The 27,818-nt window shown below is 42.6% G+C and overlaps 1 protein-coding gene across 3 annotated transcripts in view; it reads left to right on the plus strand.

Annotated features, from left to right (window-relative positions):
* SEC23B (SEC23 homolog B, COPII coat complex component) overlaps positions 1-27,818 on the plus strand; it is a 53,646-nt gene that overhangs the window by 23,620 nt on the left and 2,208 nt on the right. For all 3 annotated transcript variants that reach the window (XM_014342984.4, XM_014342985.5, XM_003810614.6), the window contains exons 11-19: positions 1,589-1,669; positions 4,577-4,666; positions 11,219-11,325; positions 11,942-12,095; positions 14,854-14,931; positions 17,513-17,674; positions 19,987-20,073; positions 23,135-23,290; positions 23,989-24,054. In XM_014342984.4, coding sequence (XP_014198470.1) covers positions 1,589-1,669; positions 4,577-4,666; positions 11,219-11,325; positions 11,942-12,095; positions 14,854-14,931; positions 17,513-17,674; positions 19,987-20,073; positions 23,135-23,290; positions 23,989-24,054 — 981 coding nt within the window. The remainder of the gene's footprint in view (positions 1-1,588; positions 1,670-4,576; positions 4,667-11,218; positions 11,326-11,941; positions 12,096-14,853; positions 14,932-17,512; positions 17,675-19,986; positions 20,074-23,134; positions 23,291-23,988; positions 24,055-27,818) is intronic.

Raw genomic sequence — 27,818 nt, forward strand, 5'->3', positions numbered from 1 at the left:
AAAAGCATGTTATTCACTTTATCCCTTTGCTTCTTGAGGATGACCTATATATTTATTTATGTTCTAAGTAACAAGCTGCCTGGTTCACCCGCAGGCTCTGCTCCACCCTGCTTCAAGGCAGTAGGAGATAGAAGAGGAAGTAGGGTGGGTGTTATGAGCAGCACTGTGGACTGAGGACAGGGGCAGCCACACGGTGGTCTGCGTCCACCCAGCCATCAGCATGGCTCACTGCATTGCACAGAGCCGTGGTTATGTTTAATGTCTTCCTGAAGAATAGCCAGAGTACTCTAAAATAGCACTGGGCCAGGCATGGTGGCTCATGCGTGTAATCCCAGCACTTTGGGAGGCCGAGACGGGCGGATCACCTGAGGTTGGGAGTTCGAGACCAGCCTGACCAACAGGGAGAAACCCCATCTCTCCTAAAAATACAAAACTAGCCGGGCGTGGTGGCATATGCCTGTAGCCCCAGCTACTTGGGAGGCTGAGGCAGGAGAATGGCTTGTACGTAGGAGGCGGAGGTTGCGGTGAGCCAAAATCCTGCCATTGCACTCCAGCTGTGGCAACGAGTGAAACTGTCTCAAAAAAAAAAAAAAAAAAGACAGCATTTTGAGATTTTTTTTTTTCCATGTAGGGACTCATGGCCCTGATACAGCTGATTCTAAGTCATTGAGAAAGCATTAAAAGAGGGTGTTAGGCCAGGCACGGTGGCTCATGTCTGTAATCCCAGCACTTTGGGAGGCCAAGGTGGGGTGATTGCATGATCTTTGGAATTACAGACCAGCCTGGGCAACATAGCAAGACCCTGTGTCTACAAATGATTTAAAAAAAAAAAATTAACCTCACGTGGTGGTGCACACCTGTGGTTCCAGCTACTCAGGAGGCTGAGGCGGGAAAATCACATGTGCCCAGGAGTTAGAGGCTGCAGTGAGCTATGATCATGCCACTGCACTCAGCCTGGGCAACAGAGTTGCCAGTTGGCGGGGCAGGTCGGGGGCCGTCATTAGAAGATACGATTGGAATTATTACTTGGAGAATTAGAGATAATTATTAAATCATCTAGGTTAGACTTTAAACCATAATCTTAAATGCTTGAGGGTTTTCTTTTAAAGATGGACTTTTGAAATGAATTCACATTTTAAAAATCTAAGTATGTTGGCCTTGTCGTTATATTGGAGTTCATGAATTAAGTATTTTTAAAGCAACACAAAACAGTATGTTCTCTGATTAGGTATATGCAAATAATTATGGATATACATGAATGTGAATATATTCATACAAGGGATTGGAAAAGAATGTAGTATTGTTAGAATTGTTATCTACATGTACAGTAATTTCAAAGTTTAAAAAGTAAGTTGTGAGAGTTGAAAATGCTCATGTTTCAAGTGTTTCTAAGGGTGGATTTTATTAAAGTTCTAATCACAGTGGCTGAGGAAAAGTTTGTAGGACTAAGCAGTTATGATCCCTGTGGAGTTTTCTCTTGGCAGAATAGTAGTGTTATATTTTCCCTCTAAGCTTTCATTGTGGCCATGATGACAGCAGGGTGGATTGAAGTGATCTTTAACTTTACACTGTCACATATTTGTTATAGACCTCTCGGGAACTGAAGATTGCAGGAGCCATTGGTCCATGCGTATCTCTGAATGTGAAAGGACCGTGTGTGTCAGAAAATGTAAGGAAAACAACTCCATCACCCTCACCTCCTGCCCCGGATTTAACCCGTCAGAAGTGTCAGAGCATGATGATCTCACATATGTCACCTGTTGGATGTGTCTGCAGTGACAGGAGAAGGGCTAACCCTCACTGATGACTATACTCGGAGAGGTGGTGTTATTCCATCTGTTCATCCAAAGGGTTAGAGAGAAGGAAACTGAGGCCCAGAAAGGTTCAGTATCTTGCTCAGGGTCAGAACTGACATGAAGGAGTTAGAGCCCAGGTGCCCCTGACTCCACCACCCATGGTCGTTGTGCCAAAGCCACGGCATGCTGTTCAGCACAAGGCAAACATTCAGCACAGTCCTTCCAGAGTAAGCCTATTGCTCATTGCCCTTAGAGGTGATATGTTTGTCTCACTCAGCTAATAACAAGCCTTTTACAACAGAGACCACCATGAGTTGGTGTGGAAGTGGGTGACACTGCTGTGTGTACAGACATCAGTTTTCTCTAGTAATAGTTTTTGAGAACAATTTAGTTATCATTTGAGATGAGCGGCTTTGCTTATTGTCCACTTCCTCTGATTATACTTTACTTGCTAGGAGGCAAACCATTCGGTTTGGCAAGGCCTCTCTAAGGTGGTCCTGGGCTGGGGTTACACAGTCATGTTCTTCCCTCATTGTCACCGTCAATGGGAGGGTAGACCACAGAGCCAGATGTGAATCCAAGGTTTAGGTTTACACCCCACACCTGGCCCGAGCAAAGGACTTATTTGCTCTGTGATTCAGTATCCTTATCTGGCAAATGGGGATAATAACAGTGCCCACTCTACAGCATTGTTAGGAGGTTTAAATGAGTTGGTTCAGGTGAAGCAGTTAGTGCCTGGCACACTGGAAGTGTGGGTCTTCTTTCATGTTGTCAGCAACAAACGTTCTTGGGTGACCACATAAATTAAACTTTTGTTGAGCTTGGCAGAGGCAAGGTGATTTGAGAGCACATTCCTGTAGCCTTCTGAGTGAGGCAAATTGCTGCCCTAAAGCCCATCTGATGAGTCATTCATTACCCCCAGAGTACTAAGGGGCTTGTACCCCATTTCCTGGCAAGGCTTTGGAAGGCTGCCTTGTTATAAAATATTTTTCATGGACTTAAAATCTGCCTGCTGAAGGCTTCTTGAAGTAGTTTAAGAAGGTATTTTTATGAATTAGTACAAACTAATTAATATTTCTAGTAGAATTCAGCCATGAAAGTTTTGTTTGGGGAATGAGGATGCAAAGAATAGGAAAATACAATTTTCAGACATACTGAGTGATGAATTTCTATACCTACCATTTAGTCATTGATTGTTAACATTTTGCCATAATTGCTCTGTTGTCTTGTTTGCCACATTTGCTTTATCTGATTTGCATTTATTTGCCACATTTGATTTATCAACTTTTTTTTTGCCGACCTTTGAAAATAATTTGCAGATATCATGACAGTCCTTAAGCACGTCAGTATGCATCTTCTAAAAATGAGGATGTTCTCCTACCACAATGTCATTATCAAACTTAAGAAAATAATAATTTCCTAATATCTAGTTCATATTTTTTTCCTAATTTCCCCCCAAATGCCCTTTGTAGCTGTTTTTACCCCAACTGGCATTGCATTTGATATTACAGCCTTTGTAAAGTGAGAGTCTGGGTTAAAGGTGTGTTTACATTCAGGCGAAGCCTTTTTGCCAAGCATTGTTCCTGGGCAGTGTGTACTTTATGCTTGTGTCACATCCAGAGGCACTATGTCTGCTGTCCCGTGTTACATGTGCTGAGTTAGATCGCTTGGTGATGGTGGTAACTGCCCCACTGCCTTTCTACTGTAAGGGAACACTTCCCCCTTTGCCATTAGCAGGCAATCTTTTGAATGAGAGTGTGTAGCACAATATGAAACTCTTGTTTGCCAACAGCCTAATGGTTTTTAGCATCCATTGATCTTCGTGCAAATCAGTTTATTTCTTTGGGGATTATAAAATGGTCATTTCCTAATTGTCTTTATCGTTTCTCCAATAAAGGCATCTAAAGAGCAAATGTTTAAGTAAGGAATTTGTGTATCAGTGAGAAAATGATATTTTGGAGCTCTAGAGGAGCCGTCCTGGGTCTGGTGCTTAGAATGGGGTTAGCAAGGCAAGAAGGGGAGGCATGAACGCTCCTTTGACTTCTTTGCCTTTTTCCTGAGCACAGCTCTTCACCTTCCAGCAGATAATAAACACCTGCTTCCTTTAGAAAAGGCCACTACAAGGAATGTGAACCCCCGTGAATCCATCTGTCTCATTATCTAGCTTAGGGAGTACTGACAGAACAGAGTGTACCCTCTCTGCTCTCCACCTTAGAGCTGCTGTGTGATTTCACCTTAAGGGTCTTTCTTAAGAGTCTGACTTGATTGATTCTTTGTGGATTTCAGCATTATATACCATGTAGAGACACCCCCCGACACACCCACCCCCCCACGCACACACATAGTATATGTGTAAACCCGGAACGATGGGTCACGCCTGTAATCCCAACACTTTGGGAGGCTGAGGCGGGAGGATTGCTTGAACCCAGGAGGTCGAGGCTGCAGTGAGCTGTGATTGTGTCACGGCACTCCAGCCTGGGCAACAGAGTGAGAGACCATCTCAAAATAAATAAACATAAATAATATATATGTATAGTATATATGATGTAATAAAAATTGGTCAGAATGTCAATATAAAAAGCTTAATTTTAAAGTGTAAATGTAAATGTTAAGCCTTCATCTGTTCTCTTTTCAGGAGAAGGTTTTATTTCAACTTAAATGTTCTCCTAAAAGAAGATACTCTAAGTAGCCTGCCCTACTCAGTCAGTACTTTTCATTAGCAATTAACCACAGGGATGGTTTTCTGGTTTTGTTTTTCAAATTCCTCTTCCCACCCCCAGGAGCTTGGTGTTGGTGGCACGAGTCAGTGGAAAATCTGTGGCCTAGATCCTACATCTACACTTGGCATCTATTTTGAAGTTGTCAATCAGGTGAGTTGGATTTCTTCACATGTCTTCATGTCTTAGTGTCCTGTTTTGTGATTTATCTCAAACCAGTGGTCTCTGGTTACTTTCTTCACAAACCAATATTCCTTGGGTGTTGTATTAGGCCTGATGATAGTCTGGCATGACCTTTTCTTATTTATTCCTTCAAGGGTTTAGTCGGAGTCAGGCAACAAATTACTTTTGTCCCTTTATTGTTGAACTGATAAGGTCATTAGAAGTGTAATAGATTTTACCAGTCATCATAATGTTGGTGAATTTTTTAGTGCATCGGTTCTTTCCCTAATATTTTATTATGAAAAATTCCAAACATACAGAAAAATTGAAAGAATTGTACGGTGAACACGTACTACCTAGGTGAACCCATCAACTTGATTCTGTAACTAACATTTTACTCTACTGGCATACCTTGGAAATACTGTGGGTTCAGTTCCAGACTACCACAATAAAGTGAATATTGCAATAAAGCAAGTCACATGAATATTTTGGTTTCCTATTGCATATAAAAGTTATGTTTGCACTATAGTATGTTAAGTGTTAAATAGCATTATGTCTTTGAAAACATTGTTCATTCTTGGATTAAAAAAATACTTTACAGTTGACCCTTGAGTAGTGTTGGGGTGCTGACACTGCATAGTTAAAAATCCACATATAACGGCCGGGTGCTGTGGCTCACGCCTGTAATCCCAGCACTTTGGGAGGCCGAGGCGGGCGGATCATGAGGTCAGGAGATCGAGACCATCCTGGCTAATATGGTGAAACCCTGTCTCTACTAAAAATACAAAAATTTAGCCAGGTGTGTTGGTGGGTGCCTGTAGTCCCAGCTACTCGGGAGGCTGAGGCAGGAGAATGGCGTGAACCCAGGAGGCAGAGCTTGCAGTGAGCCAAGATGGTGCCACTGCACTCCAGCCTGGGCAACAGAGCGAGACTCCATCTCAAAAAAAAAAAAAAAAAAAAATCCACATATAACTTTAACTCCCCCAAAACTTAACTACTAGTAGCCCACTGTTGACTGGGAACCTGACCGATAACAGTTGATTAACACATATTTTGTAAGGTAATATATATTGTGTCCTATATTCTTACAATAAAGTAAGCTAGAGAAAAGAGAATGTTATTAAGAAAATCATAAGGGAAGGAAAGTGTATTTACTATTTGTTAAGTGGAAATGAACATCACAAAGTCTTCATACTCTCATCTTCATGTTCAGTAGGCTGAGGAAGAGGAGGGTTTGGTCTTGCAGTCTTGGGTGGCAGAGGCAGAAGAAAATCCACATATAAGTGGACCTGTACAGTTCAAACCTGTGTTACTCATCATTAAAAAGTCAGGAAACAACAGGTGCTGGAGAGGATGTGGAGAAATAGGAACACTTTTACACTGTTGGTGGGACTGTAAACTAGTTCAACCACTGTGGAAGTCAGTGTGGCGATTCCTCAGGGATCTAGAACTAGAAATACTATTTGACCCAGCCATCCCATTACTGGGTATATACCCAAAGGACTATAAATCATGCTGCTATAAAGACACATGCACACGTATGTTTATTGTGGCTCTATTCACAATAGTAAAGACTTGGAACCAACCCAAATGTCCAACAATGATAGACTGGATTAAGAAAATGTGGCACATATACACCATGGAATACTATGCAGCCATAAAAAATGATGAGTTCATGTCCTTTGTAGGGACATGGATGAAATTGGAAATCATCATTCTCAGTAAACTATCGCAAGGACAAAAAAACACCGCATGTTCTCACTCATAGGTGGGAATTGAACATTGAGAACACATGGACACAGGAAGGGGAACATCACACTCTGGGGACTGTTGTGGGGTGGGGGAAGGGGGGAGGAATAGCATTAGGAGATATACCTAATGCTAAATGATGAGTTAATGGGTACAGCACACCAGCATGGCACATGTATACATATGTAACTAACCTGCACATTGTGCACATGTACCCTAAAACTTAAAGTATAATAATAATAAAAAATAAATAAAAAAAATACCTGTGTTGCTCAAGGGTCAACTATATTGCTCAAAAATGTTAATGCTCATCTGATCCTTTAGTGAGTCATACTCTTTTGCTGGTGGAAGGTCTTACATTGATGTTGTTGGCTGCTGACTGATCAGGTTAGTAGTTGCTGAAGGCTGAGTGGCTGTGGCAGTTTCTTCTCTTTTTGTTTTTTTTTTAATTAAGACAAAGTCTTGTTCTATCACCCAGGCACGATCTATCACCCAGGCATGGTCTTGGCTCACTGCAACCTCCACCTCACAGGTTCAAGCCATTCTCCCACCCCAGCCTCCCGAGTAGCTAGGATTGCAGGCGCCAGCCACCATGTCTGGCTAGTTTTTGTATTTTTAGCAGAGACAAGGTTTTGCCACAATGGCCAGGCTGGTCTTGAACTGACCTCAAGTGATCTGCCTGCCTCAGCCTCCCAAAGTGTTGGAATTACAGGTGTGAGCTACCACGCCCCACCTAGGAATTTCTTTTTTTTTTTTTTTTTTTTGAGACGGGGTCTCGCTCTGTACCCCAGGCTGGAGTGCAGTGGCGTGATCTTGGCTCACTGCAAGCTTCGCCTCCTGGGTTCACGCCATTCTCCTGCCTCAGCCTCCCGAGTAGCTGGGACTACAGTCACCCACCACCACGCCCAGCTAATTTTTTTTTTGTATTTTTAGTAGAGACAGGGTTTCACCATGTTAGCCAGGATGGTCTCGATCTCCTGACCTCGTGATCCGCACGTCTCTGCCTCCCAAAGTGCTGGGATTACAGGCGTGAGCCACCATGCCTGGCCAGAATTTCTTGAAATAAGGCAACAATGAAATTTGCTGCATCAGTCGACTCTTTCTTCCAGGAAAGATTTCGCTGTAGCATGCAGTGTTGTTTGATAGCTTTTTACCCACAGTAGAACTTCTTTAAAAAATGGAATCAATTCTCTTAAACCTTGCTGCTGCTTTATCAACTAAGTTTATGTAATATTGTAAATCTTGTCATTTCAACAGTGTCACAGCATCTGCATGAGGAGTAGATTCCATCTCAACAAATGACTTTCTTTGCTTATGCATAAGAAGCAACTCCATATCCATTAAAGTTTTATCATGAAATTGTAGCAATTCAGTCCCATCTTCAGGATCCACTTCTTCATCTTTTTAATTAAAAAAAATAGGCCGGGTGTGATGGCTCCCGCCTGTAATCCCAGCATTTTGGGAGGTTGAGGCAGGTGGATCACGAGGTCAGGAGTTCGAGACCAGCCTGAACAACATGGTGAAACCCCGTCTCTACTAAAAATACAAAAAAAAAAAAATTAGCCACGCATCGTGGTGCACACCTATAATCCCAGCTACTCAGGAGGCTGAGGCAGGAGAATTGCTTAAACCAAGTGATGGAGGTTGCAGTGAGCCGAGATTGTGCCACTGCACTCCAGCCTGGGAGACAGAGCAAGACTCCATCTAAAAAAAAAAAAAAAAAAGGCCGGGTGCGGTGGCTCACACCTGTAATCCCAGCACTTTGGGAGGCCAGGGCAGGTGGATCACGAGGTCAAGAGATTGAGACCATCCTGGCTAACATGGTGAAACCCCATCTCTACTAAAAATACAAAAAACAATTAGCTGGGTGTGGTGGCAGGTGCCTATAGTCCCAGCTACTTGGGAGACTGAGGCAGGAGAATGGCATGAACCCAGGAGGCGGAGCTTGCAGTGAGCCAAGATTGTGCCACTGCACTCCAGCCTGGGCGACAGAGCAAGACTCCGTCTCAAAAAAAAAAAAAAAAAAAGAGATGGGGTCTCTCTTTGTTGCCCAGACTGGTCTCAAACTCCTGGGCTTAAGCCACCTTGGCCTCCCAAAGTGCTGGGATTACAGGCGTGAGCCACCACACCCAGCCAGGATCCACTTTTTTTTTTTTTTTTGAGATGGAGTCTTGCTCTGTTGCTCAGGCTGGAGTGCAGTGGCGCCATCTCAGCTCACTGCAACCTCTGCCTCCCGGGGTCAAGCAATTCTGCTGCCTCAGCCTCCCGAGTAGCTGGGATTACAGGTGTCTGCCACCACACCCACCTAATTTTTGTATTTTTAGTAGAGACGGGGTTTCACCATGTTGTCCTGGCTGGTCTTGAACTCCCGACCTCAGGTGATCCGCCTGCCTTGGCCTCCAAAGTGCTGGGATTACAGGCGTAAGCCACTATGCCCAGCTGAGGATCCACTTCTAATTCTAGTTATCTTGCTCCTTCCACCACCTCTTCAGTGACTTCCTCCACTGAAGTCTCAAACCCCTCAAAATTATCTGTAAGAACGGGAGTAAACTTCCGAACTCCTGTGAAAGTTGATATTTTGACCTCTTCCCATGAATGATGAGTGTTTCAATGACATGTAGAATGGTGAATCCTTTTCAGAAGATTCTTCATTTTCTTTGCCCAGATCCATCCCAGGAATCACTAGGTATGGCAGTTATAGTCTTATGAAATGTGTTTCTTAAATAAGACTTGAAAGTCAAAATTTCTCCTTGATTCATGGGATGCAGAATGGATGTTGTGTTAGCAGGCATGAAAACGTTTATCTCCTTTATATCTCCGTCAGAGCTCTTGAGTGACCAGGTGCATTGTCAGTGAGCAGTAATATTTTGAAAGGAGTCTTTTTTTCCTGAGCAGCAGGTCTCAACAGTGGGCTTTAAATATTTAGTAATTGCTGTACACAGATGTGCTGTCATCCAGGCTTTGTTGTTCCTTTTGTAGAGCACAGGAAGCGTAGATTGAGCACAAGTCTTAAGAGTCCTAGGATACTTGGAATGGTAAATGAGCATTGGCTTCAACTTAAAGTCACCAGATGCCCAGGTATGGTGGCTCACACCTGTAATCCCAGCACTTTGGGAGGCCAAGGTGGGTGGATTGCTTGATCTCAGGAGCTCAAGACCAGCCTGGGCAATGTGGTGAGGCCTCATCTCTACCAAAAATACAGAAATTAGCCAGATGTGGTGGTGTACGCCTGTAGTCCCAACTACCTGGGAAGCTGAGGTGGGAGAATCTCTTGAGCCTGGGAGGCCGAGGTTGCAGTGAGCTGAGATCATGCCATTCCACTCCAGCCTGGGTGACAGAGCAAGACCCTGTCTTAGAAAAACAAAATAGAGTCACCAGTTGCATTCGCTCCTAACAAGAGAGTCAACCTGCCCTTTGAAGCTTTAAAGCCAGGCATTGACTTCTCTCTAGCTATGAGAATCCTAGATAGCATCTTCTTCCAACTACACTGAAAATCTGTGGTTTAGTGTAGCCACCACCTTCATCAGTGATCTTAGCTAATCTGAATAACTTGCAGCAGTTTCTACATCAGCACATGCTGCTTCACCTTGTGCCATTGTGTTATGGAGATGGCTTCTTTCCCTAAACCTCAGGAACCAACCTCTGCCAGCTTCCAGCTTTCTCCTGCAGCTTCCTTACCTCTCTCCACCTTCATAAATTGAAGAGAGTTGGGACCTTGCTCTGGATTAGGCCCTGGCTTAAGGGAATGTTGTGTCTGGTTTGATTTTCTATTCAGACTACTAAAACATTCTCCACATCAGCAATAAGGCTGTTTCACTTTCTTATCATTCACGTGTTCACTTTTAATTTCCTTCAAGAACTTTTTCTTTGCATTCACAGCTTGGCAGTTTTGGGGCAAAAGGCCTAGCTTTCAGCTATCTTGGCTTTCAACATACCTTCCCTACTAAGATTAATGAGTTTTAGCTTTTGATTTAAAATGAGAGATGTGTGACTCTTCCTTTCACTTGAACACTTAGAGGGCATTGTAGGGTTATTAATTGGCCTCATTTCAATATTGTTGTATCTCAGGAAATAGGGGAGGCCCAAGGAGGAGGAGAGAGATGAGGGAAAGGTCAGTCAGTGGAGCAACAGAATATACACAACATTTATCAGTTAAGTTTGCCATCTTATATCGGTGCAGTTTGTAGCACCCCAAAACAATTAAAATGGTAACATCAAAGATCACTGATCACAGATCACCATAGCAGATATATAATAATAATGAAAAAGTTGGAAATATTGTGAGAATTACTGAACTGTGACACAGAGACATGAAGTGAGCACATGATGTTAGAAAACTTGCGCCAATAGTCTTGCTTGATGTACGATTGCCACAAATCTTCAATTTGTTAAAAAATCTGCAAATAAATGAGTCATGTCTGTGTTTGTCTAATGATTAACAATCCGTCACAAACTGGATAATTCATCAGCAATAACTCATCCAGTTTGTGATTCATCAATCCATCTTCGTTTCGCTGCATTTCAAAACAAGCCTCAGTCATCCATGTATTTCATGCCTAAACACTTCAGCAGGTGTATCATTAACTTAAGTTCAGTATTGAACATAGTTCTTCAACTTTTTTGGAGATAAGGTTATATGCAGTGAAATGTGCAAATCCTAAGTGTGCCCTTCAAAATGTGTCAAGAACCTTCCTGTCATTGCTGTGTCAGTCATTTTAGAAGAGTACAGTGGGCTCTGTGACCGTGTTTGAGTTGTGCCTATAACAGACAAGGTTATGGCCTCTCATCCTACAGCACAACACCCCGATCCCCCAAGGAGGCAGAGGAGCCATCCAGTTTGTCACGCATTATCAGCACTCCAGCACCCAGAGACGCATCCGCGTGACCACCATCGCCCGAAAGTAAGCAGCCCCAGTTTCCTTTCTGTTGAGGAACTGACTGACATTTTTCCCTTGAAGAGATACTTTAACATTTGTTAGTTTGTCTTTTTGATTCCATTGAATGGTTCTCACCAGACCTCATTAGCTTATTTGATTAGAGGAGGAGGCATTTTTGGCTAACCCAGTTGGGCCTATGAACACTTGCCTAGAGGAATCATCTTTCTGTAGGAAATATAGTTCATTAAAAGTATTAATTATTATTATTATCATCTGGAGACAGTCTCGCTCTGTTGCCCAAGCTGGAGTACAGTGGCACAATCACAGCTCACCGCAGCCTCAACCTCCCATGCTCAAGTGATCTTCCCACTTCAGCCTCCCAGGTAGCTGGGACCACAGGCACCTGCCACCAAAACTAGCTAATCTTTTTACTTTTATGCAGAGAGATGGGGATCTCACAATGTTGCCCAGGCTGGTCTTGAACTTCTAGGCTCAAGCAGTCCTGCCACCTTGCCCTCCCAAAGTGTTGGGATTTCAGGAATGAGCCACTGCACCTAGCCTGTGTTTCTTTTTCTGAATGGATGTCTGGCTTTCTGATCTCTCCTAAACATAAGCATGGCACTAACTCTGGAATTGTCAGTTGGGCAGATGTACAGAGTCAGCTCAGGCACATAGAAGCAGCATTTGACCAGGAGGCTGCGGCAGTGTTGATGGCACGGCTTGGGGTGTTCCGAGCGGAGTCAGAGGAGGGGCCCGATGTGCTCCGGTGGCTGGACCGACAACTCATCCGACTGGTAAATTGGGGACAGTGGCATTAGGTTCAGTCTTGGTTTCTGCTTTACTTTCGAGAAGAAAATTGTCACTTAATTATTATTATATAGTGAATCAGCAAGAATTTATCAGTTGCCTACCTTATGCTGCACACTGGACATTCTGTTAAAGACATGTTAAATGTGCATTTTCCCCTCAGAGATTTACATTATAGTTGGGAAGAAACAACACGCATGGAGCATTTGGAGAGTGATACAAATCTGTGTGGGTTGAGTTGACTTAGATGAGTCATTTTGTGAATGCTCTGGTCTTGTATTTTTCTTCTAAATCTGGAAAGTGGTTTTGGAAATAGGGATCCAGCCTGGTGAGTTTAGGGAGATGCCTTTTATCAGTCTGGATTTAATGAGATGAGAGAAGTCACACTGTAATTTAAATGGGGAAAGTCTTTTATAAAGAATACAACAAGAGAGTAGAACAGTGAGGGACTGGCTAGAAGGAAGTATAGAGAAGTGGGCAGCCACTACTTGTGGGGCTGAGATAGAGCACCAAAGGAAGTGCCCTTCTCCCCAGGGCTGATCCAGACCTAGTTGGGAGGGCATGGCCATGGCTTGGTGAGTCTTTTGCAGAGAAGTTACCATGGTGCTGTGCCAGGGGAACTTACTAGAAATTCACTTTCTAGAATTTGAAGAAAATCCACCCTCCAGGGTGCCAGGGAAAGCTGTGTATAGGAAAATGTCTCACTGGAGACATGCAGGGATGCTGCTTAGCTGCTGGCTGCCATAGCACTGGGGAGCCACGGTGCAGCAGGACCTGGCACCCAGGAAGCTGCTGAATGAGCACTCGGGCGCCCAAAGCTGACGCTCACCTCCAGCACTCTCTACTGACAACGCTTGATATCGTGCCAGCTGGCAAAGGAGAGGTAGTGAAAGGGCCCATGTCCATTTCACAGCAGGCAAAGGGGGTGAGTTTGGAGCCAGCACAAGGCAATAAATCAATAATTGGCACATGATAATCTTACCTTCCTGGAGAGTCACAGCATGTGTTTGTGATCAGAGCCACCACGGAAAGGCCCAGTAGGGAAACCTGTTTCATTTTGTTCAGCCCTCTATTTGCCCTTGCCATCTCATGGAACCATTTTTCAGGAAGTGTCAACATTTCAAACATAATTTGAAAATTGCTTCTTTAGGATTTCAGAGGGAGGATAGATAAGCAGAGGGCCCAGGTGGCTAACAAAGACTTCCTGTGGAAATGAGCCTTGAGTCAGGTTTTTATTACAGAATTAATTGGAGAAGGGAAGGCAAGGCTTGCTGAGTGGAGGGCTAGCAGGAATGAGCCTGCAGGAGCTAGCTAGGTCTTTTAGCTTATGCTGAGGACTTTGGAGAAACCAGTGTCACAGGAGGCTAGGTTGTGCAGTGGGGAACAGAGTCAGGGAAGGTACACCTTGATTGGGGAGCTCCTTAACTTTAGGGAGCAAGGGAGACGTGGCTGTGATTGTTAAGCGGGGGTTTGATGTCAGCATGATGCTTGTGTTTACATTTAATATCACCATGTGAGGCACATTGCAGGGAGAAAAGGCTATTGTTGTGAATGGAGGATTTTTCAGGCTCAATGGCACTGAGACCAGCATAGTGGCAGGAGAGATGGAGGAAGCAGAAGGTTTGAAATCAGGATGTAAACTGAAAGAATTGATAAAACTTGATGAAATGATTCTGTGTAAAGTCAAAAACCAAAAAGTCAGCACTGAGTGACATTTCACACATGGGTAACTGCATGAGTGGTGTTGAGGTAGAAGATGGGAAAGGAGAGCAACTTTAGGGTGGGAGAAAGTTTTTTCTCTTTTTTTAATGTAATAGTTTATTTTTGATAATTGAATGTGAACTTGCAAAAGTGTGTCTCACGAAAACTCCCATATTTGGGTGGATGTCCTGACTGGGGCTCAGGCTATAGGTCAGCACTGGACACTGGAGGGTGGATTTGGATGACACCCATCTGGCTCTAGTGTTCATTTGTACCCAAAGCAGTGAGGATGGGAGGAGGGGGCCAAGAACTAACCCCCAAGGAGTCCACAGTTAGGGGGAGGAGGAAGACAAAACCATTGAAGAAGGCAGAAAAGGGTTGGTTGGAGAGATTATGAGAAATAGGAAAGTGATGTATTAGCAGCTGAAGGAGAAAGTTTCGAGACGTTTGGGCAGTCACCTGGCTCATGCTGCTAGGAAGTTCAAGAAGACGAGAACTGTGGAAGGACACCAGATTTTGTGGGAAGAAAGTAATTGTTAGAAATGGGGTTTCTTTAAATGATGAACAGTCCAATTCTTTAGTGACCAGAAATGTGTGAGCAGAAATAAAGGCGGGAAGAGAAAACATTGTGGTTCAGAAATCTGCCATTGGGAGAAATAAATTTGAGTTTTAGTGTGAGAGAACATCAAAGCATAACTATAATTGTTAGTTTTCATGGTGTTAGAGGGTTTTCATATGGAACAGGTGCCTGGAAGAGCTCACCTAGCTTCTCTGGTTAGGGCAGTCCTCAGGCCAGCATTGCCTGAGAGCTGATTAGAGATGCAGAATCTTCAGCTCCTCCCTAGAGTCTGCATTTTAACAAGATCCCCTGGTCATTTGCCTGCTCACTGATGCTTGGGAAGTGCTAGTCTAGGACTTACAGTAAGTGGCAGAGTTCAGACTGGATGTAGCTTAGTCCAGGAATATTTCCAGGTAATGCTAACGTAGATTTTTCTCTCTCTTTTTCTGTGTGTTTGTTTGTTTTTTGGTATTTTCTTTCCATAGTGTCAAAAGTTTGGACAGTATAACAAAGAAGACCCCACTTCTTTTAGGTTATCAGATTCCTTTTCTCTATATCCTCAGGTAAGTAATGTATGTTTCTAAAATAACTACAGAGCAATAAATTTTGATAGAAATTAACTTTATTCTTAGGGTAAAGTGAAGACTTTTTAATGTGTTGAGACTCAGTCTGTAGGTGACAGAGATTGTTCAACCCAAGTCGAATATGTGTCTAGGCAAGACAGCACCCTACACCCTACAGAAGATAGAGATGACATGCAGAGGGGAGGAAACTCATGCATACATTTTCATGAACAGGCAAAATAGGATCATTGATATAAGGCCGTAAAAAATATCTCTCATGTGTAGAAGTTCTGGGGAAACAGCTACCTCAGCAACAAACCAAGAAAATGAGCACACATGGAGATGAAGATAACAAAACAAAACCACAGTTAGTACAACAAATATTTAATAATATGTCTGTGGTTATTATGTGCATCATAACCAGGAGTGAGCAATAAGCAGCTCCTGAAAGTAACTGCACTCTGCATGAACCAAGCCTTTGGAAGCCATTGGACAAGAGAGAGGAGCGGGAGAAGTAGATGAATTTCTGTCTCCATTGTAACTTAGGAAATAGAGCATAATTCATGGGTGTCTATAAGGATTACAGGAGCTGAGGCCAACTGAGTATTAAATATTTAGCACAATGCCAGTAACCTGTTCAGCACTAAATGTGACCTAGCTCCATAGCAGGTGCCTGGGACTCTGAGGTGCCCATGTGCCAGAGGTTAAAGCTGTGTGGTGTTGTGAGAAGAGCCCTGGACTGGCCAGAGTCAGGGTGAGGTTCCAGTGCTGGCTCCGCAGGGGCTGACCTTAGAGGAGGTTCCAAAGCCCCGTAGAGTTTGGTTTCCCACCTCTAGCAGTGGCGAGTTGGTCTGGTGAAGTGGTTTGCAGTTTTTTGTTTTGTTTTTTGTTTTTTTTTTAAAGCCATGGAATCCTTTCTTTGAGAGGAGCTGCCCTTAAAAGCCAGCACATAAAGCAGATAGAGTTGGTGCTTCTCTGGTTGTGCCTGTGTACCACCCCCACACTGGGTCCCACCAGAGCCCTCATCCCTGGGCCCCTGAGGACTTGATGAAGACTCTTAAGAGCACAGCTTGAAAACCAGATGAAATGCTTTCTCAGATTCCTTCTGTCAAGGCATTCTAGGAAAGAGGCCAACAGCCCAGTCTCTAGAGCCAGGCGGCCAGGTGTAGAGTCCAGCTGTGACACTCAGTAGTGGGATGACCTTGGACAAGTTGCTCGCCCCCCTGTGCCTCAGTTTCCTCACCTGTAAACTAGGGATGGTAAGAGAACTTACCTCATGGGCTTATTGGAAGGATTAAATAGTTCTTGTCAAGTGCTTTGTGACTTGCATGTAGGATGTATTGGATGTCAGCCTTGATTATTATTTAGGAACCTATGATTGAATATTTGGAGTCTCAGGAAGCTTTATACTTCACAAGGCAGCTCATTTTCGTGTTCTGGCAACTCTTTAATGTGAGCTGAAAGTCTGCCCCCACCCCTTCTTCTCATCCTCGAGGGCGAGAACCTATGGTTGCAGTGTCATCCCTTGTCCCTTTCTCCCCTGCACCAACACTTCACCATCCCAGCTTGTGTCCTGAGCTGTCATCTGCTGTTCCTGTGCCTGGAATCCCCTTCCCCCTGGCCCTGTGGCCTCCTCAGCCACGTCTCTCAGGGTGCACTGTCAGTCCCCAGAGCTCTAGGAAGTCTCCTCCTGGCCCTCCACCCCCACTCCCCAGTGCTATCCTGTACTCTGGCTCATAACTCGTAGCCCCGAGTGTGCCTTTCTCACTGGGCCTGACTTCTGAGAGCAGATATTCTGTCTCCACTGCCTGGCACAGTGACTCTGGAAATAAACATTTCTTTGGCTTTCCTCTTAACTGTGGAAGCTTTGACATACCCAGAGGCCCTTTTCTTAAAAAAAATTTTGTATTTTTTTTTAAATTTTTAATTTTTAATTTTTTTGAGACGGAGTTTTGCTCTTGTTGCCCAGGCTGGAGTGCAATGGCCTGATCTCAGCTCACCGCAACCTCCCCCTACTGGGTTCAAGCGATTTTCCTGCCTCAGCCTCCTGAGTAGCTGGGATTACAGGCGCCCACCACCACACCCGGGTAATTTTGGATTTTTAGTAGAGACGGGGTTTCTCCATGTTGGTCAGGCTGGTCTTGAACTCCCGACCTCAGGTGATCCGCCCGCCTCGGCCTCCCAAAGTGCTGGGATTACAGGCATGAGCCACCACGTCTGGCCAAAGGCCCTTTAAAAAAAAAAAATTAATTTTTAATGTGGTAAAACACACATAACAAAATTTACCATCTTAACCATTTTTAAGCATACAGTTGAGTAGTGTTACGTGTATTCCCATTATTGAGCAACTGATGTCTAGAATTTTTCACTTTGCAGAGCTGAAACTGTGCTCATTAAGCAACAACTCCCAGTTTTCCTCTTTCCCTAGCCCCTGGTGCCCCCTTAACGCTTTCTGTTCTGTGAACCCAGAGAGCCCTTTTCTGGGTTCTCCTATTTCAGAGCCCTGAGGAAGATCTACTCTGTGGGTGTCTAAGAAGGTTACAATTATATGCATTTCTCTTTCCGTTCTTTGTGAATGCAGTTTATGTTCCATCTGAGAAGATCTCCGTTTCTTCAAGTGTTTAACAACAGTCCTGATGAGTCGTCATATTATAGACATCATTTTGCCCGGCAGGACCTGACCCAGTCCCTCATCATGATCCAGCCCATTCTCTACTCTTACTCCTTTCATGGGCCACCAGAGGTGAGGCTCTACCCAAATGCTTTCCTGAGGATTGGAGTCACCTAACATATATTCTTTTTTAAGCAAATTTACTTAGCAGAACTGTAAAAAAGAAGTAAAATTTGGAGTTTTTATAGTAATTTAACATTATTTCTATTAAAAAATACCTTTAGGAAAATGTCAAAGGACATATAAAGCTATTATTTGTGAAAGGCAGGAATAAATGTAAAAAACTCTAGGAAATAACTTGGATGCTTTCTTTTTCCTTGTGCTTGTGTACTTACATCCAACAATTCCATGTCTTGTATCTGAAGGAAAGACTCCTAGATACAGAGTAGACTTTGTGCCAAAAAAAAAAATAGTAAAGGAACTACTATAATAGAGGATCAAATAACAATCCGAATGTTTAATATAGGAAAATAAATAAGTAACCTGAGAAATGCAGTTGACCCTCAGTATTCATGGAGGATTGGTTTCAGGACCTCCCTCAGATACCAGAATTCTTAGATACTCAAGTTACTAATATAAAATTACATAATATTTGCATGTAACCTTGGCACATCCTCCTATATACTTTAAATCATCTCTAGATTAGTTATAATACCTAATATAATGTAAGTGCCATGTAAATAATTGTCATACTGTATGGTTTAGGGAATAATGACAAGAAAACAAGTCTGTACATGTACAGTACAGATGCATATTTTTTTCAAATATTTTCAGTCCAAGATTGGTTGAATTTATAGATGTGGAACCCACCGATACGGAGGGCCAACAGTATTCACAAAAAGTATGTAACATAATAAAATAGATAAGTCCTTATGTAAAAATGTTACACGAAAAAAAGTCAAAATAGAAACGTTTCTAAATATTCCCTGCAAAAATAAAGAACTATATGGAAAAAAACAAAATATCAATATTTGTTGTACTTGGGTACACATTTAAAAATTTTCTTTATCGAGTACCACTTACTTTTATTATTGAAATAATTACTAAAATAGCAGGGGGATCACATGACATCAGGAGTTTGAGACCAGCCTGGCCAACGTGGCGAAACCCCATCTCTACTAAACATACAAAAATTAGCTTGGAATGGTGCCAGTAATCCCAGCTACTCGGGAGGCTGAGGCTGGAGAATCACTTGAACCCGGGAGGCGGAGGCTGCAGTGAGTTGAGATCGCGCCACTGCATTCCAGCCTGGGCAACAGAGCAAGACTCCCTCTCAAAAAATAAAAATAAAAAAGAAATAATTACATATATAAAAATTATATGTGTATATGTAAATATAATAAATTATATATGTATGTATAAAAACTATGTATATAAATATATGTATATGATTATATATATAAATATAAATTATATACTTATATAATATAAAATATTACTTACAAATAAATAATAAACGTATTTTTTTTTGAGATGGGGTGTCTGTCACCCAGGTTGGAGTACAGTTGTGCGATCTTGGCTCACTGCAACCTCCGCCTTCCAGGTTCAGGTGATCCTCCCACTTCAGCCTCCTGAATAGCTGGGACCACAGGCACGTGCCACTACAGCCCGGCTAATTTTTTGTGTTTTTGGTAGAGATGGGGTTTTGCCATGTTGCCCAGGCTGGCTTTGAACTCCTGGGTTCAAGTGATCTGCCTGCCTTGGCCTCCCAAAGTTCTAGGTTTACAGGCATGAGCCACTATGCCCAGCCATAATTTATATTTTGTAGTAAACTTTAAAAACTTGTATTAAATGCTGTTTTTCATATAGGTATCCGTATTCTGTCTCATCTACAGAGAATGTCTGTAGAGATTGCTAAAATACATACAAAACTGAGAATATTCAGAATTATTTTTCGTTCCAAGATCAAAAGATATCATTAAGCCTGGGCAACATAGTGTGAGACCCTGTCTTTACAAAAAATAAAAAATTAGTTGGGCGTGGTGGCATGCACCTGTAGCCTCAGCTACTCAGGAGGCTGAGGTGGGAGGGTCACTTGAGCCCAGGAGGTCGAAGCTGCAGTGAGCCAGGGTCACATCACTTTACTCCAGCCTGGGTAACAGAGCAACACCCTGACTCTTAAAAAAAAAAAAAAGGTATCATTAATCTCCCTTCTCAATTGATGAGGAATTATTTGGAGCCTATTTTTCCTACAAAGTTGAGAATGAGTCAGAAGCAGAAAGTGGAAGTATGTCAGGAAGAAAAGGGGTGACTTACTGTGCTGGGCACCATTTGTAAATAGCCTTTGCTGTGGATACCAGGCATGGGATCAGGGTCGGGTGGAAGTGGTTGCTGTGTGGGGAGCAGGGAAGACCAATGCCATCTTTCTCTCTCTTTTTCTTCAGCCAGTTCTCTTGGATAGCAGCAGCATTCTAGCTGACAGAATTTTGCTGATGGATACTTTCTTTCAAATTGTCATTTATCTTGGTGAGGTAAGATGATATTATTAATTAATTAATTTCTTTTTGTTTTTAAATTGGAGAAAAGGCATACACATTTAATGTGCACACAAGGAGAATTATTGTCCTTAACTATGGTTTTTGTTTTCTTCTCTTATTTATTAAGTTAGGTTTTTAATGACATTTGTAACCACAGTTTGGGCTTAGAAAGCACCATGGCTTTTATTCTAGTAAATCCCTGGAGTATTTGTATATTTATTAATTTTAATCATATTTGCTGTTAAGTATGGGCCAGGTGCAGTGGCTTATACCTGTAATCCCAGCACTTTGGGATGCTGAGGTGGGCAGATCACCTGAGGTCAGGAGTTCGAAACCAGCCTGACCAACATGGCAAAACCCCCATCTCTACTAAAAATACAAAAGTTAGCCAGGTGTGGTGGCACACACCTGTAGTCCCAGCTACTTGGGAGGCTGAGATGGGAGAATCACTTAAACCCGGGAGGTTGAGGTTGTAGTGAGCTGAGATCACACCACTGCATTCCAGCCTGGTCAACAGAGTGAAACTCCATCTCAAAAAATAAATAATAATAATAATAATATATGCTGTAAAAAAATCTCACGTGGTTATTTTAAATCACTGTAAATTATTACCTTCGAAGTTAGGCAAAACTAGTTTTTTCTCCTCAGTAAATATTTTATACATACTGTTGTTCTTTCAGAGTTATATACATACTGCTGTTCTTTCAGAGTTAGTGTTTAGAGCTAAGGTTGTACTTTGATGAAATAACATGGCCCAGGGAACTTTACGCTGTGTCTGTGGATCCCTAGGATGGCTGTGGATAGCTTTCAGTCCATTTCTTTCTCAGTGGGGTTCATGCCCTGAGAAAGGGAATGGCTCCTCTGAATTATTTGCATCTTTATGGCAAAAAATCCTTTAATGAAGATGATGGTGATATTTATATTCAGTGATGCTTTTTCTTCTATTGTATGATCTCTACCTTCTTAAATTGGTTATTGATTTGGTTTCCTAATGGCCAACCATTAGAAATGATTTCTGATGTCGTGAAAAGATATAAATTGTGTTTCAGGATTCCTTCAGTAACTTAGGAAGTATTAGTTTTCTAATACTGCTAAGTATTTTATAACTTTAAACTTTTTTCAGCATGTTAACACCCAGTCTGCTAGCCACTTGCACGCAAGTGCTAGGCTGTCAGTAATAGTCCTAGACTGAGAGCCGGATGACCAGCTGCTCTTCCCACTGGAACCTTTGGTATCAGTACAGTTGGCCCTCTGTATCCACGGGTTCCACCTCTGCAGATTCAATCAACTGCAGGTTAAAAATAATTTTGAAATAATAATAAAAAATAATACAAATAAAATATACAGCACAGGCCGGGTGTGGTAGTTCATGCCTGTAATCCCAGTACGTTGGGAGGCCGAGGTGGGCGGATCATCTGAGGTCAGGAGTTCAAGACCAGTCTGGCCAACATAGCGAAACCCTGTCTCTACTAAAAATACAAAAATTAGCTGGGCATGGTGGCAGACACCTGTAATCCCAGCTGCTCGGGAGACTGAGGCAGGAGAATTGCTTGAACTCGGGAAGTGGAGGTTTCAGTGAGCTAAGATCGAGCCAGTGCACTCCAGCCTGGACGACAGAGTGAGACTCTGTCTCAAAAAACAAAACCAAAAAAACAGCACAAGAACGATTTATATAGTTTCTACATTGTATTAGATATTATAAGTAATCTAAAGATGATTTAAAGTGTATGGGAAGATGTACATCGGTTATATGCAAATACTATGCCATTTTGTATGAGGGACTTGAGGATCTATGGAATTTGGTATTGGGAGGAGTGGTCTTGGAACCAATCTCACAGATACCGAGGGCCGACTGTACTAAGGATGAAGCTTTCTTTGCCTTAAGCTCATCTCCTTATCGACATTTCTTTTGCAACCCCTGATCCTGTTCATTCACTTGTTTATTGAGCACCTTCTTGTGCAAGTGAGGGGTTCTAAGGATAAAGACAGTGACATTGCTCTCACCTTCCCAAAGTCCTGAGCGTGCTGAACGCGAGTGTTCTTATGAACTTCTGGACCCTGGTGAGCTCGTGGGCATTTCCCATAGGCCAACAGTCAATCACAGCATTTAGACCTGGAAAACGGTAACTGCTACTTTGAGAAGGAGTGAGCAGGCTACAGAAGGAGGCATCTGATGAGAATCCTCTGCCTGGAGCCATATTAATGGCTATGTTAAGACACATTGCACACTTGCTGTAGCCTCTTTCTCCATTTTTCCTCTCCATTGTCTTCTTGTTCTCCTAAATAACGTGCGAAAGCACTTCACTTTATTTATAAAGGTATATGAATCAGTTAATGAATGTTTCTTGATTTCCTGTGTATACAAGATATTTTCTAGACCAGTTGCGGATGAGTATAAAAGAAGGAAGGGTGATAAAATGTATAGCGTAGTCAGGGAGACAGATCATCTGCTTTCCACAGTTTAGCATATGGCTTCTCCTCACTGCCTCATAAACACTCATACTTTGATTCTTACAGCTTTTGTCTCCTTTGCCAAGGGTACCCCAATTCAGGGCCCAGGGGGAGCAGGGGATGGGGGTGAGACAATTGCACGCAAGTCTGTATGACTACTGCTCACCAGAGGAGTGTAATATGTGTGCCGTTAGGAAAGGAGATGGGGGAGTGGAGTCTGTGTGGGCAGCCAACAAATCCCTTTCCTTACCAGATGTGCGGAGATGAGAGGCTAGACTGAGTGATAACAGTGGAAGTGGAAAAGGAGGGAGTCCACCGCTCCTTGGGATGAGTAATCCACGGGCTTTGTTAACTAGTTGATATAGAAGAGAGGAGGCATGAGGGACGCCTGACATTCCTGGGGGAATGCGCAGGCGGAGGCGTTTTCCTCCTGCTTCTCCTCCTGCCGGTAGCTCTGCTTTGCTCTCCCTCTGAAGCTTGTCATTTTTGATATTAGACTTCTTCACTAGAAACAAGCTCTGGGTGGCGATGGTAGAATGTCAGTGTCAGTGAAGGCTGTTATTACAGTTTCCACAATAGTTTTGGTTGGTTTGTTTCTGTGTAGACCATAGCCCAGTGGCGTAAAGCTGGCTACCAGGACATGCCCGAGTATGAAAACTTCAAGCACCTTCTGCAGGCACCACTGGATGATGCTCAAGAAATTCTGCAAGCACGCTTCCCGATGCCACGTTACATCAACACGGAGCATGGAGGCAGTCAGGTGAGTGAGCTGAGTTCTAACTCCAGTGGTTTGTTCGTTTTATGATAGATTGTTATTGCTATACATCTAAACAGGATGGTTAATATTTTATGTGATGACATAAATTGACACACAGGTAATCTTCCAAATATGACTTCTTTTTAAATGAGTGGTCAGGCCAAGCGCGGTGGCTCACACCTGTAATCCCAGCACTTTGGGAGGCCGAGGCGGGCGGATCATGAGGTCAGGAGATCGAGACCATCCTGGCTAACATGGTGAAACCCCGTCTCTACTAAAAATACAAAAAATTAGCTGGGCGTGGTGGCAGGCACCTGTAGTCCCAGCTATTCGGGAGGCTGAGGCAGAAGAATGGCGTGAACCCGGGAGGCAGAGCTTGCAGTGAGCTGAGATCGTGCCACTGCACTCCAGCTGGGGCTACAGAGTGAGACTCCGTCTCAAAAAAAAAAAAAAAAAAAAAAAAAAAAAATGAGTGGTCAAAATGCGCTTATGTAAAGGGATTGCCAAGATAAAATACATATTTTATGTTTTAGGATCCTTAAATGGAGAGCCAGTGGGCTTAAGCTAAAGAAATAGATTACTGTGCAGTAAAACAATTCTAATTTAACCAAAGAAATGTTGTAAAAACTTATCTTTTTTCTGTTACATTAATATTAATGTCACTTTTTAATCTTTAAATCTTTTTGTTGTTGTTGTTAAAGGCTCGATTCCTTTTGTCCAAAGTGAACCCATCTCAGACACACAATAACCTGTATGCTTGGGGACAGGTAAGAAATCTTCAGGTATTTGGGGAGGATGCTAAGCTAGTTTTTTTTTAAACTTGTTTTAAAATTCTGCAAATTGGATCTCTTTTGGCCTGGAGACAGAATAACTGCGTAAGTTGGGTATTTTGCTGGGGAGTGGCGGGGAGGGAAACAAGTTGAATAACATTGCTGGGCCGGAGGTTGAGGGGGCTCCCTGGGTGTGTCCCCTTCCACAATATACAGCAGAACATACCAGGTTCAGGCCAGGGGACAGAGCACTGTACTGTGGCCTCCATGGGGGTGTCCTCCGTCACACAGCCTCATGGCCCCTAGTCCTCTCCCCACCAAGAATACAGGGCAACTTGTCACCATTGGTTTTGCCGCCTCCTCACTTTCCAGCCTAATTCCTTCCCTTTTCTTCCCCCAACCCCGCCTGATTACTACTTTATCTAACTGCTCCCAGCATTTATGTCTCTCTCAGATGAGTCTTTCCTTTCATTCTGTTTTCTTAAAACATTTTTAAATTAAATTTTTTTGAGATATTGTAAATTTACATATAGTTGTAAGAAATAATACAGAGAGATCACCTGTATCTTTTACCCATTTTCCCTTAGTGTTAACATCTTGCAAAAACTATAATACAGTATCACAACCGGGATATTGAGATTTTTAAGGTCAAGATGTGCAGCATTTCCATCACCACACTTACGCACTTTATTTCTATTATTGTTACATTGTAATATATAATGAAATAATTGTACAACTCACCATAATGTAGAATCAGTGGGAGCCCTGAGCTTGTTTTCCTGCAACTAGATGGTCCCAGCTGGGGGTGACGGGAGACGGTGACAGATCATCAGGCATTAGATTCTCATGAGGAGCATGCAACCTAGATCCCTCACATGCGTTGTTCACAATAGGGTTTGCACTCCTATTAGAATCTAATACTGCTACTGATCTGATGGGAGGTGGAGCTCAGGTGGTAATGCGCGTGATAGGGGAGCAGCTGTAAATACAAATGAAGCTTCACTTACTTACCTGCCACTCACCTGGTGTGTGGCCTGGTTCCTAACAGGCCAAGGACCGGTACTGTCCGTGGCCTGCAGTTGGGGACCCCTGATTTAAAGTGTATGGGAGGGTATGCATAGGTTATATGCAAATGCTACACCATTTTGTATTAGGGACTTGAGCATTTGTGGATTTGGGGATCCACAGGAGGTCCTAAAACCATTCCCCCACAGATACTGAGGGATGACTGTATATAGAAATACAATTGACTTTGGTATGTTTATCTTGTATTCTGTGACCTTCCTGAGTCACTTACTACTCTTAGGAGTTTTTTTGTAAATTTCTCAGAAATTTCTACTTAGACAATCATGTCATCTGCAAGCCGGGGACAGTTTTATTTCTTCCTTTTCAATCTGAATAACTTTATTTTCTCAAAGAATCAGCTCTTCATTTCATTGACTTTATTATCTTTTTATTTTCAATTTCATTGATTGCTGCTCTAGTCATTGTTATTTCCTCTCTCCTGTTTGCAGTAGGTTTTTAAAAACTCTCAGCTGGGTGCGGTGGCTCACGCCTGTAATCCCAGCACTTTGGGAGGCCAAGGTAGGCAGATCACGAGGTCAGGAGTTCGAGACCAGCCTAGCCAACACGGTGAAACCCCCGTCTCTACCAAAAATACAAAAATTAGCTGGTGTGGTGGCATGCGCCTGTAGTCCCAGCTACTTGGGTGGCTGAGGCAGGAGAATTGCCTGAACCCAGGAGGCGGAGGTTGCAGTAAGCTGAGATCACGCCACTGCACTCCAGCCTGGGCAACAGAGCAAGACGCTATCTTGAAAAACAAAAAGAAGTGAATTTATTATAGACAGTTTATAGTTGGGTCATGGTTTTTAATGCACTCTGCTGAGCTCTCTTACTTGGTATATTTAGACCATTTATATATAATGTAATTAATGATATGTTAGGGCTTAAGTGTGCCATTTTATTTTTTGTTTTCTGCTTTTCTTTTTTCATCTTATGTACTTTTTTCCTGCCTTCGTTGTATGTACTTTTTTCCTGCCTTCCCATGAGTTATTTGAACATGTTTTAGGATTCCCTTCTGACTTGTTTGTAATGTTTTTGAGTGTATCTCCTTATTTAGCTTTTTAAGTGGTTGCTCCTAAGTGCCCTAGGTTTTTTTATTTTAATTGAGATGAGGTCTTGCTATGTTGCCTAGGCTGGTCCTAAACTCCTGAGGTCAAGCGATCCTCCCACCTCAGCCTCCCAAAGTGCTGGGATTATAGGCATGAGCCACCACACCTGGCCAGGCCCTAGGTATTACATCATATATGCATAACTTATCACAGTCTACTGGTGTTCAAGCGAAGTCTAGAGACCTTACCTCCCTTTTCATCACTTTACTCTCCTCCATCGGTAATATAATTATGTTAAATATTTCCTCTGCATACATTTAGTATCACATCAGACAGTGTTATAATTTTTGTTTCAAGCATCAAACATAATTGATAAGTCTTAAAAGAAAAACCTATTATATTTCTCTACATGGTTGCTTTTATTGTTTTCTTTCTTTTTAGAGATCTTTTAACCATTCTTTTTTCTTTTTTCTTTTTTTTTTTGTTTTTGTTTTTTTGAGATGGAGTTTTGCACTTGTTGCCCAGGCTGGAGTGCAATGGCGTGATCTCAGCTCACCGCAACCTCTGCCTCCAGGTTCAAGCAATTCTCCTGCCTCAGCCTCCCGAGTAGCTGGGATTACAGGCATGCACCACCACGCCTGACTAATTTTGTATTTTTAGTAGAGACAGGGTTTCTCCATGTTGGTCAGGCTGGTCTCGAACTCCTGACCTCAGGTGATCCGCCCGCCTCAGCCTCCCAAAGTGCTGGGATTACAGGCATGAGCCACCGCGCCTGGCCTACTTTTAACCATTCTTTTAGCATAGGTCTGCTGGTGATAGATTTTTAGTTTTCTTTTATTTGAGAATGTCTTGACGTCCCTTTCATTTCTGAAGAATATTTTCTCTGCATATAGGATTCTGACTAACAGCCCTTTTCTTTAAGCAGTTGAAAAATATTGTGCTGCTTCCTCTGGCCTTTATGGTTTCTTATGAAAAGTTCACTGTCAGTCTCATTGTTTTCCCCTGTAGAGAAGGTGTCATTTTCCTCTGGCTGCTTCCAGTAGTCTTTTTCTGTTGTTAGTTTTCAGGGTGGATGGGCAGGGGCAGAGAAGAAAGTGTAATTATGACATGTCTTGGCATGGATTTCTGTGGGTTTATCCTGTTTTGATTTACTCAGCTTTTTGCTTCTGTAGGTTTCTATCTCTTGCCAAATAGGAAAGTTTTCAGTCCTTATTTCTTTGAATGCCTTTTCACCTGCTCTCTTTTCTTTCTTTCTTGACATCCAGTGACATGAATGTTAGATCTTTTGCAGTACCCCAGGTACTACATTTCCATGTATTTTCTTTCTTTTGTTCATTTGGGTAACTTCTATTGTTTTGTCTTCCAATGTATTGATTCTTTTTTCTGTTCTCTTTCTGCATTGAACCTATGCACTGCGCTTTTTGTTTGTCACTGTATTTTTCAGTTACAAAATTTCTTTTTGGTTCTCCGTGACTTCCACTTCTTTCCTGGGACCTTGTTGTTTCTTTGCTGAGGCTTCCTGTTTTTTCATTTGTTTCAAGTGTGTTTGTAATTGCTCATGAAGCATTTTTATCATGGCTGTTTTAAAATCTTTGTCAGGTGATTCTAACATTGTTGTCAACTTAGTGTTAATACCTGTCAATTGTCTTT

The sequence above is a fragment of the Pan paniscus genome, chromosome 21 (genome assembly GCF_029289425.2).
Source record: "Pan paniscus chromosome 21, NHGRI_mPanPan1-v2.0_pri, whole genome shotgun sequence".
In the NCBI taxonomy this organism is placed as follows: domain Eukaryota; kingdom Metazoa; phylum Chordata; class Mammalia; order Primates; family Hominidae; genus Pan; species Pan paniscus.